We start from the raw sequence: 15,877 nt of genomic DNA, 5'->3' as shown, positions 1-15,877 counted from the left end.
TACAGTGATCTAGAGCACAGCACGTTATGGACTAAACATAACATCAAATAAAACATTCCATACATGTAGCACAAGACATAGCCTTGTGTAAACATACAATCTAACTTAATGTTTAACAGAGTCTAAGACACTGACACAAATATTACATTTCAAAGCAGTGCAAAACGTATGGTAAATGCGACGACAAGAAACTCAACGCTGAATCTAAAACACCAACAAAATGTGTTGAATAATTCCCGATAAATGAGCTACTTTAAAGCAACAGTATGACATCATTTCCGGCCATGTGCACGGATGGTTCAGCATGACCATGTGCATACCTTAACCAGTCCAATATTATAAAAGTTCTGTGCTCATAATGGACATTAAATCATAAAATGTTAGATTTTGGTGTAAATTAACTCTTGGGTGCATATCTGTGATTTGACTGCAGTGAAACTGCTTAACAGATACCAAATAGAAATATAGAAATATATATATTTATAACTTCAATGCTTTGCAAATGCATGCTTTTGTACCAGATTTAATAAATAAGAATGTCTTTTTTATGGAAGCTTGTTTCCACCTAGGAATAAAACACGAAAATGTCATTGTGACTTTTATATCACAATTCAGACTTTTTTCAATTTTTGCAATGTAAACAAGATATAAACTCAGAATTCTGAGTTTAACTCTAACAATTCTGGCTTTTTATTAGAGAATTCTGAGTTTACATCTCGTAATTCTGTTTCTCCCCCCCTACATTAATTACAAGCTTATATCTCACAATTCTGTCTCGTAATTCTGAGGAAAAAATGTCCAAAAGATAAGAAATAAACTAAAAACTGTGAGGGAAAAAAGTCCAAATTGTGAGATTGCAATTTTATCCTGTGGTGGAAACACACTTCCATAATTTTCTGTTATAAGACTGTGAAAAAAATGTGTTTCTTCTAGTGCATGATTACATATTCTCATGTAAAAACCATGCAATTGGAAAATGGCAAGAAAGGTAAACTAGAGGTTGAATAATGAATCACGTTGAAGCAGTTACATTCAACTTTCAGCCTCAATACCACATTTTACACATTTAAATGTGGAGGATGAAATACATATTGATTGCTGACTGAAAAAGTTCCGATTTGGATGAAATGGGAACTCAACACGACCTCAGCTTGGTCGCAATCTTCAGGAAAAATTGGGAAAACGTTCAGAGCTTAACCAGAGGGCTTCAGTACTGGAAATAAATTGCTTAACTATAGCAACACAACACTGACAGTTTTGCTGGGGTGAGAATTGAAGTGTGTAATTTCTGCGCAACTAGCGGCAACAAACAAAATTGCAAAAATAATGACTTCAATCATTTCCATGTCTGCATGAATGGAAGTCAAAGGATGAAATGCCTCGGTACACTGACTAAACAGGTTTTGTGTGGAAACAGAACAAATTGAGTGCCTTGCTGCTGATCTTTAACATGCACGGCATGACATATTAATTTTAGAGGAAGGTAACTCATTTTTTGTAGCATCTCCAAATATACAAGCCACAAGAATTTCTCCACAGGTATTTACAATACAACAGATGGGGTTTACAGCACTACACATTCATTGTTAAGGTCTCCAGACTTGAAAAGCACTTCAATGCCATCAGGGTCTTTATATAATTGCCTTATGAGATGCATGTACCGTACCGACCCAGAGCATCTTCACATTTATTTCAACATCTCATGCCAGTCAGGCCGCAGATTGTTTTGTGCTGCAGAAATTACACATATCTTCTTCTTCTTCAAAAAAAAAAAAAAAGATGGATAAAATAATGGGAAAGAATCTGTATGCATCATTAATAGTGTACACAGGCTGTCTTAATGACAATTATTCACAGCAAAACATGCGACATAAATAGCTTAAAGTCAATCAAATTTTGCATGTGAGAAAAAATATTATTAGAGCTGATCAGTAAGGCTACATCAGCAGGAGGCGACACTCTCAAGAATCTTGGGTATTAGTAATAATAATAAAAACACACAGTGGCTTTAACTGAAGCTAAACAACTGTTATAAAGAAACAATCATGTTTAGGAGCAGACCAGGGTACTAAATCTGCCATCACTTTTGAAAGTCTGGCCAAAACCCATGAACATTCCAGAGCCCGAGATACAAATGATCCTGACTTATCATTGAAGAGCGGACTAGGGAAATAACAAAGCGCTCTGTTGTATTGGTATGTAGCAGAAATATACGGCCATGGCAGCTGTGTCCACTGTGCTTGCACATGTTTCAGAAGCTGTCAGTGGAGAACAAACTCTTAGTCTCGTCTGACGCATGCAGAGCTTGTGCATGTCTTTTCAGTTCGACCGACAAATATGGTTTTGGAGAGCAATATGGAAAACACTGTCAGAATGAAGTGTGCTGCTGGACGCATGAGGACAGGGTCCAAAATGAACACTCACAAACTGCCAAGTGTGAATAAAAATGGATTGAAATTGAATAAGTTTGTAATATGAAATCAAGGGCCTCGTTTATAAAGACATATGTATAATGTCAATGTACGACAATTTCCAAAATGTACCTACGAATGAATCAACAACACTGAAACAATGTTGGATTATTTTAATTACTTTAATATATGAGCCAATGTATTTCCAAAATGTTCCTACGAATGATTCATAAAATGTCCATATACACAAAAGATTTTCCTAAATGCATCCCACTTTACAAATTGCAGTTCAGCTTAAATTCAAAATGGGCATATAGATATTTTTTAATTGTAAAATAGAAATGAATAATTAATAAGAAACAATTTCTTATTTTTAAATAATAGTAAATACATACTATGTGTGTGTGTGTGTGTGTGTGTGTGTATTGGCTCATATATTACAATAATTAAAATAATCCTGCATTGTTTCAATGTTGTGTGTGTGTGTGTGCATACTATATATATATACACACACTACATTGAAACAATCCTGGATTATTTAATCCTACAAATGATTCATAAAATGTCTGTATTCACAAATCCCACTTCAAACATTGCAGTTCAACTTAAATTCACATTTGTTTTGCCTTTATAAACTTTGATTTGTTCCACACATTTAACTTACGATGAAATCAAATCCGATCATAGGCTTTTTTTTATGAATGAGGTCGCTAGTGGTTATCTTAATCATAATGCAAAATCAAAAAAATTCATGGCAGGTAAAAATTTTCATCCAAAATGAGTGGCAAAACGTTAATTTTGGACCCTTCATGAGAGTTTACCATACTCACAGAGAGAGCGTATGGTAGAGGAGCATGGGGTGGATTTCATTATCAGCACATCTGTATTCACTTCCAAAGAAATAAAGCCACTGTATTTCTCATACTACTGCAAAAACACGATGCATATAAAAATATCCTATAAATAATTCTGCTGTATTATATTCAATTACTTAAACTTAGATTGTGGGCTGAATTGAAATGTCTCAGCATGCAGTAAAACTGAGAGCGCGGCTTATACATCCTCATATTGTTTGTTTTCACACTGATTTTCTTCTTCCTCTCAGTTCTGAAAGTGAATACAAGAAGCTAATAATGGATTCTCTGTGTTACTCTGCATGCCACAATGACAGATGCAAACAAATCGTACAGGTGTGGTGCAAACATTCCAACTCCATCAGTCGGTTTTATTATTCGTGTATGAGATGCACTGTTATAAGGTTCCCGGTGTGCAAAGCCCTGGAGCAAAGCACAGGACCGCTGCTTTAAACTCAATCTGACCTAATGAAATATTGGAAAGTGGAGGATTTCATTGGCTTTGCTGTACCACACCACAGAATACAGACTGGAAAACGTGAATTCACAGTGAAAGCGATAGCAAAACAGGACACCGGTGACATGAGGTACTAGAGAGTCAAAAAAAAGTTAAGTGTCTTAATTATAAAGTAGGACCATCGGGAGCACAACAAAGGTTGAGAAGGAGAAACATCAAACTGAGATTTGTAATATGTGCACATTATAGAATAGAAATGAGTCAGAATTACTGAAAATACAGGACAGCAAAAGTACAGAGAGAAAACAAACTAGGTGCAATGCCATTGGCTCAAGGGTCATGTGATGCAGTGAAGGATCATGGGTAGAAATTAGAGAGTGCCCATTCCAGTGACCTCAGACGTCAGCCTAGAATAGTTAAGGGAAGAGGAAAAAGGGGAGGAGTAAGGAAAAGATAGAAAAAATAAATAACATAAAATAATTCTGAAAGCATTTGACACTTCTGTACAAGAATGATAGCTTTTTCCGCCTTGTTGCTCTCCACGTCAAGTAATAAGCATGCATCACTGTCGATTTAGTTAAGCTGAAAACAATCAAGCTCCCATCAAATGCAAAAATAAAATCTCTTCCGCTTCTAAAGAAACACAGTTTCCAGCACCTCCTCGATTCTGACATGCGTTTGTACTTCGTTACAACATCTGCATCACATCACTAGCTCCTTGCCAACAGCATTGCCAGAAAATGCTATTGGATGCAATCCGCTTTTAAATGTATTTTTTTTAATCTTTGCTGTCAAACTACAAGACTTATGCAGCAACCATACTGAACTAATAAATAAAATACATTTTATTCAAATAAATATTTAACAAGATTCAAGCATTCGGCATGCTAAAATACTACACTAAAACACTGCATAACATGAACAAATCATACTACAGTTGTCCTGCTTTTCTTTGTTACCATTTTTTTTTATGTCAGTAGTCTGCCTACATGAATGTAGCTACTGATGAAGTTAACCATGGGGTTTAAGAGAAAGGTTGGTGAATTCTAAGGGAAGATTATATATATGTTTATTGGGAATCAGCTGCTGATAGCTTCAGATAATGAAAGCAGTTTGGGGCTTCAGGATGTAGTCATTGATGAGGGGTCATTCCACATGGCGGCCACGTCTCTGAACCTGCCATCAGAACCGTGGGAAAGCAATATGCATTAGTTTGACCCCGGCCGCTACCCTGCAAGCCTCAACATCACACACAAGAAGAGATTTAAAGGGCCTGTGGCTAAATATCTCGGATTCTTCAAATACACTGCTCTGTACACAGTGTGAAGATCCTATGTGAGCTGCTTTTTTGAAACTGTTGAGTTAGAACATCATAAAAATGTTGTTACTGCAGTTTTGGTAACACTTTTGTGAAACGTTGATGGGCTCACCTTGCGTTGATGAGGTACTGGGCAAGGCTGATGTTGGCGGGGGTTCCTGTAATGGTAATCTGGCGCTCTGATGACCCTTCCATGGCATTAGCTATTTTGATCTGCGCTCCAGACATCTGACGGATCTCGTTGATTTTGGTTCCCTGGCGCCCGATTATGCAGCCTATTAGCTGGGAAGAAAGCGGAAAGGTTCTTAAAGGACTGTCAAAAAGAAAACACAGTTTGTGTTACAGAAAGTATGCTTCTTTTTCTAGTATTTGCAATGGAATAGTTTTGTGACAGAAAACTAAACCATGTCAAAATGCACATTTTTATAATTCTTTTTTTTTTTATCATTTGGAAGCAGGGATTCAAAGAATTGAAGAATCAAATAAGATCCCACTGGATAAACGAGAGATGGAAACTTGGAAGATGGAAATTTGAAACACTGAATCAAGTCACACTTACACTACTGTTCAAAAGTTTAAAAAAAGATACTTCTATTCAGCATGGTTGCATTAAATTGATCAAAAGGGATGGTAAAGACTTTTACATTTTTACAATCAATCAATGAATAAATGCTGTTCTTTTGAACTTTCTATTCATCCGAGAATCCTGAAAAAAAATGTATCACAGTTTCCACAAAAATAGTAAGCAACACAACTGTTTTTGTCATTGATAATAATAAGAACCATTTCTAGACCAAATTAGAATGAATAGAATGATTTCTGAAGGATCATGTGACACTGAAGACTAGAGTAATGATGCTGAAAATTCAGCTTTTCCATCATAAAATGTTACAAATTATTCAATTTAACTTAATAAAACGAATTGAAAAATATATTAAAATAGAAAATGTTTAGAAATAGAATATATTCTTTTAATAGAAAATATTAATAGGAAAACAAACTCCTTTCAAAAAGAAAAAAAAGTACCAATCTCAAAATTTTGAATGGTTATGTAAATCACAAAATAAATTGACTTGTGGCTCCAAATTAGATACTTGTCAACAATTAAAACAATTAAAAAACAAAACAATACTTTGACTTCTGTTTGACTTTGACTTAGATTTGTTCTTAAAAGACCCTGACTTGGACTCTACATCAGACATTTATTCTCAAATAAACTGAAATTTATTTCTGTCATCAGTTAGGATTTTCTGACAAGGGACTGGGAGTCAAAACGGAGCATCAATCATTATACTCACATCATTGGGAATGGTGAGTTCATGAGTACTGGCCGGGGGACTGGCATCCAGACCTGGATCAGAGAGCAGAGGGAAGCTCGAGAGACAGCCTAGGATAAACAGCACTGCAAACACACACTCAGTGTGAGCTTTAGAAGACTGTGGCCTTAATGGACCAGGTGCAGAGTGCGAGGAACTCTTAGTCCTCCTGAGGATTTTTTTATGGAGGCCTTTTTTCACCTTAAACTAACATAAATATCTCTAGCGGTTCTCACATCGTGTCTTCTGTCAAGGTAAACTTCCCTACAGTATTTTCTTGGTCTAACACAAACGTATATTAGATATGTTTGATATATGTGTGAATAGCAAAGCATGTTCTGCTCTCCACATGGCATTGGGTTTGCCCTTAGCTTGAATAAAGCAGTGTTTATCAAGATGAATACATAATGAATGGCTTGATGCAAGATGTGTTGTGATCTGTAAAATCAAAACACTGATATGCTTCTCTTATGGCAGTTTCTGAAGGGCAGGAAAGAACACATTTTGTGCCATTGGTAAATCCTTTCGAGCATAAAATTCTACACCATTAGTCCCCTGTACGTGACAATGTTGCATAAGCAGGAAAACCTCACTATCTTTTATCCCAGGTCTTAGCAGTACAGGATAAGGCGCTTCATAAAAAGTTGACCAAAAAAATTAAAAAACTACAGAAAAAAAAACAATGCAAGGTGAGTTTTTTTTAGAAGTTGAACCTGAAGTTCAAAAAAGAAGAAAATAAATAAGGAAAGAAATAATGGGTAGGAAGAATGAAACAATTAATGGATATATTGTTTAATAAAATAAATAAATAAACAACATAAAACTAGCAAATAATATAAAAAATGCTAACAAAACAAAAAACTATTAAAATAAAACACTTAAAATAAATAAACACTAAAATATAAACAAAAAATAACAAATAAAGTAAAACAAACAAAAATGTTTTAAATAAAAATAAAAAGCACTGAAAAAATAAGAACTAACAAATAAAATAAAAAACAAATAAAGTATTTTACAAATAAAGTAAAACAAAGTAAAATAAAACAAAACGTTAACAAATAAAACACTTACAAATAAAATAAAAAACACTAACAAATATTAAAATAAAATAAAATAAAATAAGTAACATATTTTTTAAGAAACAACACCAAAAAACTAAACAAGTTTTTTTTTTTACATCCACAAAGTGAAGAGCAACCACCACGGGCATGTCATGATGCTTGACATGGAACGAGAAGGAAAGAGAGAGAGAAAGACGAAGAGAGCGTCTCTACAGGTACAATGAGAAGGAAACTTCAAAAGGGCTCGTGGGTACGTACCAGGGAAAGCAGGGGTGGTCTGTCCGAGGGGGGTAAAGGGGGTTTGCTGCATAGCCAACTGGTGGAGCTTGGTCAACTGCTGAGGGTTTGGAGGGACAGTAGAGCTAAGAGGTTATTGTTATAAGACAGGTCACACCAAGAAATCAAGAAACTAAACTAGAACAAAGAGACAAAGAGGATAAGAAGCCATGACACACTGTGGTGGAAGAAGAGCAAAAGAGAAAGCTGAAGAGATAGAAACTTTAGTAGGACTTGGCCTGACTTGGTGGGTTAATCTTATCTGATCGCTAAATGATCTGTGATAAGCTCCGTCTTGGGAAAAAAGGTCAGATAAATGTAGCATTTTAAGATCAAAGGGGAGTGTAGTTTATGCTTTTTTGTAACCCGAGTGGCTCAAAAGAGTCTAAACGCATTAGAAGGTGGAGTTATTAACAAGGATAATTTGTCATCTGAACCACGAGTGAACTGTTATCCATCAGAGATACGAACATGTAAGTGCGCGGGTAACCTTCAGAGGACACGCAAGCCTATTTTACAAACAGTCTTTGAACCACAGTAGACTTGTGCTGGGTGTTGTTGTGTACACCCTCTAAATCTGAGTTTAAAGCAGGTTGAAAGGTCCAACCTTGACTTGAGTTATTGCAGTGTCAGCAGAAGCGTCTCTAAGCATCAATCACTGCCAATCCTAAATGAAAAGAACTAACACAAGGCATCTCTCCTTCTCTCTGATAGATATTCATTCAGATCATCGGCGAGGAAAACACAGCTATCAGGATTAAAGAATCATCTGGGTTGTGAGCGTGCATCCATTTTCCTTTTTTATTTGACCTGTCTCTTCTATACAGCACAGTGGTCAACTTTTATTGTGTTCATTTGTGCTTTATAAATAAATAAATGAAATGAAATGAAAGGAACGTTTGATTAAGTCTGTGGTTCTCAAACTGTGTGATGCGTAATTTTGATGTTGTGTTGGAATTTTCAAATGGTACTTTTATTTTCCCACATTTGCCTTATCTTATATACACTTCTGTTCAAAAGTTAGAGGTCGGAAAGATGTTTGTATGTTTTTGAAAGAAGTCTGTAATGCTGACCAAGGCTGCATTTATTTGATCAGTTAAATACACTAATACTGTGAAATATTATTACAATTTAAAATAACTATATTAATATATTTTATTCCTGCAGTGCAAAGCTGGATTTTCAGCAGCCATTACTCCAGTCTTCAGTATCACATGATCCTTTGAAATATGAATAATAATAATAATATGCTGATCTGCTGCTCAAGAAACATTTCTTATTATTATCAATGTTGAGGACTATTTGCTGCTTAATATTTTTGCTTTATTTGCAATTATATATCTATTATATTATTAAAAATATCAATTTTGAACAACTGCATTAAATACATGCTGAATAAAAGTATTAATTTCTTAAAATCTTACTGACTTTTGAAGTTTAGTGTATACTTTTAATGCAGCTTTGTGCATGTAAAACTGTAATGCAACAGGTAAGATGCAAACACAAAATTGTTTGAAAATCCAAATTACAGCTACTTTTAATGTCAATATAACATCAAATCCAGTTGCCTCTGCAAACAAATGATGCTTTTTAGTCCTTCCACAGGACCGGCATGTTTCTAATAGAAATGTTGATTTGCTTAATGGTGAATTTGCTTAACACTAATCAAAGGTGGCGAGTCTATCTAGAAAATGACAAACACTGTCATTTCCTCCAACAGGCCAAGTCCTTAGAAGTTTGGTTTACATTTCAGAGGGCTGAGGTTCAGTACATTTTCAGATTGCAATGCGACCAAAATTACACATCAGAAACGTCATATTAATATTACTGCTTAATATTAATAGAGAGGTCCAGGCTGAAAACTACAGAGCCATGCAGACTGCTGACGGTGCTGGGGGGGGGGGGGGGGGGGGGGGGGGGCGGGGGGGCCAAGACGGGGGGGGGGGGGGGGGGCAAGGTCGGGAGGGAGTTCAGCTTCCTGACTGCCTGATGGATGAAGCTGTCCTTCAGTCTGCTGGTCCTGGCCTGGAGACTTTGCAGTCTCCTCCCTGGAATGGCATATTGTCCCTGAATTGTGTAGGCCTGTGAAGACAGAGAGAGAAAAAAAGAAAAGAAATATCGAATCAACATTTTTGCAAGGCTGCAGGGCCCATTAAACACACAAACTAACTGATTCATAACCGCTAAAGGATCTATTAATATTTTACAGGGACATTTGGTTTCAAAAGCTGAGTTTTCTTTCATATTTTATGTGAATATTTTTTATGACTAGTTATACAGTAATAATATTCGGCGCTTTAAATAATTGAGGCTTTTCTACACAAATTTACAACACTCCTGGCTTTTCATATCTGTGCGTCTGTTCAAGCGCACACTATGCTTAAAATATATTTCATACTGTCTTCAAATAACAAACACGTTCCTTGGGTATAGGTAAATATACCTGACAATAAAAGCAAATCTATTTCTGAACCATCTGAATAGATGAATATATAACATCCTTCACCAAGTTTTCTACAGTACGTACAATTCTGAACCTCATCATATTTTCAAAAATAAGAGATAAAAGAACATCAATTTAAAGTGTCACACTGATAATAATGTTGTATATTTCATGTAAAAAGCCATGATTTGCTATCTCTATGGTCATGTTGGATGAAGTGTCTGTGAATGAGTTACGTAAAAAAGATGCTGAGAGCGTTGTTAAAGGATATTATTATTCATCATCAAAGGAATGTTAGATTAGTGGAAAAAAATTACAAACACATTGTATTTTGTTTTGGTTAGCAAATGAGTGGGGATGACTTTGAAAACCATGTTTAATAGCATATCCCTTCAATATTTATAACTTGACCTTTCAAGTTTTGTTGGAATCTCAAATGAATGCAAATCCAGGTCGACAAATTCTATCGAGAGTTTCTTACACACATCTTGTGATGTTACAAGCTTTGAAAATATTAAAAGGATATGATATTTGCTCTGAGAGGGAGGAGTTTATTTTGCAATAAGAGTGAACAACATCAATCGAGAATTAAAATGCACCCAAAGCAGCCAAAACGCAATCATTGGCATGTGAAAGGTGAGGTATGCAATTTTGTATTTTTTCAGTGTTGAAATATAATCTTTCTATCCCAGTCTAATATGCAAAGACTTCTAAGGTTTCTGAAGGTTGATTTCCTGAAGAGAATCATTACATTTGAAACATTACTCTGTTTGTAAGTGCAGCAAAAGTGTAAGTGAAGAAAAATAAGAACATTAATATGCAATAATAACAGATTTGTCCTAATTTATTGACCTTCGCACAGAATGTTAAGGCAGTCAGTTGAATGAATTTGTGTTGAGAGTTTTTCACTCCTTGTAAATATGCAGCTCATTCCAAATGCTTTCATGCTTTCTCTTTTTACAGTAACTTGTAATGGGGCAAAACGTTTGGAATATGACAATGAAATGAAATCGAAGCACTCGAGTTCAAAAATTTACAGAACTGCACACAAGTGAATTTAAAGTGAACTAAAGTCTTCTAAAACCTCTTAGAATGCATTACCGCAGCAGAAAGACAAAAACATAAAAAATATGCATTCATTTCATTTCCACCTCTGCTTAAAATTCACTTTTTGGATAGCAGTAGAAGGCAGACTCTCCTTTATTGAGTCCAGATCTGAACTCTCATTGACAGTCTAAAGCTCCTCTCTCTCTGCAGGCATTTCCCTGGTTAGGATGGTGTGACAGCATGCGAGTGAGAAGGTGAGAAAACCTGAGTGAACTAACAGGCAGTGGCTGGTGCTGCAGTAAAAGGCTGAGGTTGGCTGCGGACGCCGCCAGCGGGTCGGCTCTTACCTGGCCACCTGAAAAAATGACGGGGGTGGAGGCGGGCTTTGGGCGGTAGGGAATGGTGGCACCTTTCGGTGGGGACTAGGAGAGGGGAAGAGGTAAGAGGCAGAAACAGCGTTAGACCAGGAGACAGGTGTAGACAGGTGTGCGTGGTGGAGTGTTTCTGTGGTAAAGTTGTACAAAAGTCAGGCAGGAGCACAGATGTTGTGAGACCCCACCTCTTAGAATGCATTACCGCAGCAGAAAGACAAAAACATAAAAAAATATGCATTCATTTCATTTCCACCTCTGCTTAAAATTCACTTTTTGGATAGCAGTAGAAGGCAGACTCTCCTTTATTGAGTCCAGATCTGAACTCTCATTGACAATCTAAAGCTCCTCTCTCTCTGCAGGCATTTCCCTGGTTAGGATGGTGTGACAGCATGCGAGTGAGAAGGTGAGAAAACCTGAGTGAACTAACAGGCAGTGGCTGGTGCTGCAGTAAAAGGCTGAGGTTGGCTGCGGACGCCGCCAGCGGGTCGGCTCTTACCTGGCCACCTGAAAAAATGACGGGGGTGGAGGCGGGCTTTGGGCGGTAGGGAATGGTGGCACCTTTCGGTGGGGACTAGGAGAGGGGAAGAGGTAAGAGGCAGAAACAGCGTTAGACCAGGAGACAGGTGTAGACAGGTGTGCGTGGTGGAGTGTTTCTGTGGTAAAGTTGTACAAAAGTCAGGCAGGAGCACAGATGTTGTGAGACCCCAAGTGCTTGAAGATTTGTATTTTTCTAGGCTGTGTGTTGTGAAGCTCAAATGGTTTACTCTACGAAAAAAAAAATCTATAAACCAGGAACAAAGTGGGCAAAAGTCAAGCTGAAATATCAAGGAGCTGCAGCAAAAAGTCAACCGAGAAGGGCCCCGAATGGAATACTTTCTGACTTTTTTTTAACATAAAACACCATTGTTTAAAAATTTTTGAAACATTTTGAAAAATGTTCGTGTACTCACAAAGGCTGCATTTATCTGATCAAAAATACAGTAAAAACTGTAATATTGTGAAATATTATTATAATTTAAAATAACTGTTTTCTATTTTAATATATTTTAAAATGTAATTTATTCCTGTGATAGCAAAGCTGAATTTTCAGCATCATTACTCGAGTCTTCAGTGTCATATGATCCTCCAGAAATCTCCAGAAAAATGTTGAACTGGTGCTACAGAAACATTTATCAATGTTGAAAACAAGTATTCTTAGAAATAGAAAGTAAAAAAAAATAGAAATAGAATAGAAAAAATAGAAAGTTTAAAAAATACATTTTGAAATAGAAACTTTTGTAACACTATAAATGTCTTTGCTGTCACTTTTGATACATTTTTGGCAACCTTAATGATGCTTCCAACTTCCTGCAAAAAAAAATAAAATAGAGAACCAATAAAATCATTGCAAACGTAAGCATTTTAAACATTCACAATTGTACATGAACACATTTCCTCATGAAAATGGCTATATTTTATATTCATTCCTTGTTTATGGAGATTTAATGAGTCTAAAAGGTCACTGGTACTAACAACCCCTGATTCACCTTGGTCTGAAACAGTGTGTCAGGAGAGGACAGATCCCTGAGGCACACAGCAGTGACATCACAAGCCCACCCACATCCACTTCCCTCTGTACTGTACTGCTCTGCGGGCTCAACTTACCTTGCCGTGCATGAGAAGCCGGATGGTCAGGGTCACATTCAGCCCACCCTCTGACTGGACTTTGTTGGGTTCCATACTAGGAGTGGAGCACTTCGTCCTTATACCAGTGCACTCAGGAAATCCCCAGGAGTAGGACGAGAATGATGGTACAGCAGCCAACCAGTCACCTGCACAGGGGGGATGGGATAATCACAGACAAGAGTCACGAAGAGCCCATAGACTTCCAAATGAGAAAACAAGATGGTCGCAGAATGTTTGGCTCTGCTCAGGAGCGAAAGCTCAGAATTAAAAGAATGCTCCTGGTTCAAAAATTCGCATTTGGGACATAATGTTGTTTGTCACAGAAAATATTTTTGACTTGTCCCAACTCATTTAAAATGAATACACTATTATTCAGTGGTTTGTAGTCTGCAATTACTTGATGAAATAAAGTAAAAATAATAATATTACCATTTAAAATGACTGTTTTCTATTTTAATATCATTTCAAATGTAATCTATTCCTGTGAATTCCTGCAATTTATTCAGAAATCATTCTAATATACTGATTTTGTACTCAAGATTTTTTTTCTTATTATTATTAATGTCAAAAACAGTTGTGCTGCTTAACATTTTTGTAGAAACTTTTAATATTTTTTTCAGGATTCTTAGATGAATAGAAAGTTCCAAAGAACAGCATTTATTTGAAGGAGAAATCTTTCTGTAACATAAATGTCTTCTTTACTGTCCCTTTTGATCAGTTCGATGCATTCTTGCAAAATAAAAGTATTCATTTCTTGTAAAAAATATCTTGCCGACCCCAAACTTTTGATGTAAAATAAATAAATAAAATTGAATGTAAATAAAACACTTTGAAAAGAAAGCATACAGTGTTTTCCAGAGATTCTAAATGTCTAATTATTGTTCATTCCTGTAAAGATTGACTATAACTCACTAGTCTCATGTTAACATGTATTTTAAGTTTTGTGGCCATAAATTTTATGTACAGTGTGTTTTATTGCCTGGTGAATTTTCATTGAAATTATCTTACTATCAGCATGATTGCTCTTTTTTCTCTCAGTTCTCTGTGATAATCAACATTATGCTGTTAGTATAGACTTATTGAATATGGAACATTCTTTTAACTCTACACGCAACATAATTAATAGTTTGAACACAAGAGGGAGCACTTTACAAGTAATCAAAGTCAACTTAATATTATATTCATTGCCAGGCAGTAACCTCAAAATATTACAAGAAGATACATGTTTTACAAAAGCGACATCCCAACCAAACTGATCTCAGTTAAATCTTATAAATAATAAATTAATAAAAATAAATGCATTAGGAATCTAGACTTTACAGCATCAATGTCCTGATGTTCAAAAAGGCTCTCACACACGATGACAATATTACAAGTAGGCAAAGATAGAATCTGCATAAAATTTACACCAATTAATACAATTCTACACATTTGGGTCCAAATTAATTCAAAGTGTTTACATAATTATGATAAAGAGAGACTAAATTAAAACAACACACATAAAACCCAATTTTCAAATCAAATTAAATATAATGCTTTTTTTTTTTGTAAACATAAAACTTATTATTGAGGTTAATTTAGTTGTGCTTTCAGCCAGAAGCATCAAGTCCATTCAATTCTGCGTAAATCTGCAGATTTCTGTGGGTTTACCATTAACAAGGTCATATAAAACAACTTATTTTCCATTTTGTGTAAAAATTCATAACATTCAGCTTAATGGAATCTGTATTTTCTGTCTCCCTGATCCCTCCGATGATTTCTCATGCTCAGCCATTATAATGAGTATCTGTCTGCGCTCTGATGAGGGAGGGGAAATCCTAACTCCTCAGCACAGCTTCAGACCTGTCCCTTTTCGGTGAGTTACGCCGTCATGTGGGTCTGGGGATCAACAACGATTGAGAGATTGAAACATTAAGCCATTTCAATACAGCTGCCAGCCCTTTATATGAAGTGCAGGATAAAGAGAGAGCAAAACATGAATGATGGTGACCGTAATAAAACCCCGGTGAAAGAGAAACAGTGTACGTGCTCAAGGAAGAGATGTGCGGAGCAAAGTTTTAAGCACAAATTTGCAGGTTATGTGTGAGAGAGAAGAGAAGAGATCAGAAGAGATTCACATGGGTATATGAGATGAGCTGCCAGCTGTCAGCAAATCTCCTGCTTAGCACAGATTGCATAAAAATTCTAATCTGAGCTAAGAGCACAAAGAAGCAGCAAAACAAATGGACACAAGTGAACCGGCTTGTACTCCTACAAACAGGAGCGCTCCATTTTAACAAGCCCCAGTCCTGGGAAACCCTGGAAAAAAGAGAACGAACAAAACCAAAAAAACAAAAAAAACAAGTGTTACTGAAAGTGAAAGTATACTTGCAGATAAAATAATACTAATGTAATAAAAAGCAACGTATTTAAAGAAAATAAACTTTCAAAAGTTTATGAAAACTTGCACATTGTCAATGCACATGGTAATAAGGTCAAATTTAATTTTAGATCATTGTTTAAATATTTTTTTATAAAAAAATTTTTTATTTGTTTTTAGTTTTAATTTTAGTTAAAGTTTCACTAATTATGTTGTGTTCGTTTTTTACATTTTTACTAAATAGTTTTTTAACTATTTTAAAATAGTTTTTTTTTAAATAATTTATTTATATTTCA

At 35.8% G+C, this 15,877-nt stretch overlaps 1 protein-coding gene and 1 long non-coding RNA gene across 2 annotated transcripts in view; both read right to left on the bottom strand.

The window, feature by feature from the left end:
• Nucleotides 1–3,268: 3,268 nt before the first annotated feature.
• On the bottom strand, nt 3,269–13,283 carry LOC107602141 (poly(rC)-binding protein 3-like). Its single transcript, XM_016294552.1, has 9 exons — nt 13,202–13,283; nt 12,863–12,904; nt 12,054–12,128; nt 11,462–11,605; nt 9,747–9,775; nt 7,676–7,767; nt 6,339–6,391; nt 5,153–5,322; nt 3,269–4,898 (listed from the first exon to the last, which is right to left on the bottom strand). Exons 1-9 carry the CDS (start codon nt 13,274–13,276, stop codon nt 4,844–4,846), a joined length of 735 nt encoding a protein of 244 aa, XP_016150038.1. The 5' UTR covers nt 13,277–13,283; the 3' UTR covers nt 3,269–4,843.
• Nucleotides 13,284–13,317: 34 nt separating this feature from the next.
• Nucleotides 13,318–15,877, bottom strand: part of LOC107602159 (uncharacterized) — a 52,036-nt gene continuing 49,476 nt past the window's right edge. Inside the window, exon 6 of the long non-coding RNA XR_001611002.1 lies at nt 13,318–13,368. This is a non-coding gene — a long non-coding RNA (uncharacterized lncRNA). The remainder of the gene's footprint in view (nt 13,369–15,877) is intronic.

The sequence above is a fragment of the Sinocyclocheilus grahami genome, unplaced genomic scaffold (genome assembly GCF_001515645.1).
Source record: "Sinocyclocheilus grahami isolate Dianchi unplaced genomic scaffold, SAMN03320097.WGS_v1.1 scaffold320.1, whole genome shotgun sequence".
NCBI classification, from domain to species: Eukaryota; Metazoa; Chordata; class Actinopteri; order Cypriniformes; family Cyprinidae; genus Sinocyclocheilus; species Sinocyclocheilus grahami.
The sequence above is the reverse complement of the archived record's forward strand: the minus strand, read 5'-3'. Positions and strand labels throughout refer to the sequence as shown.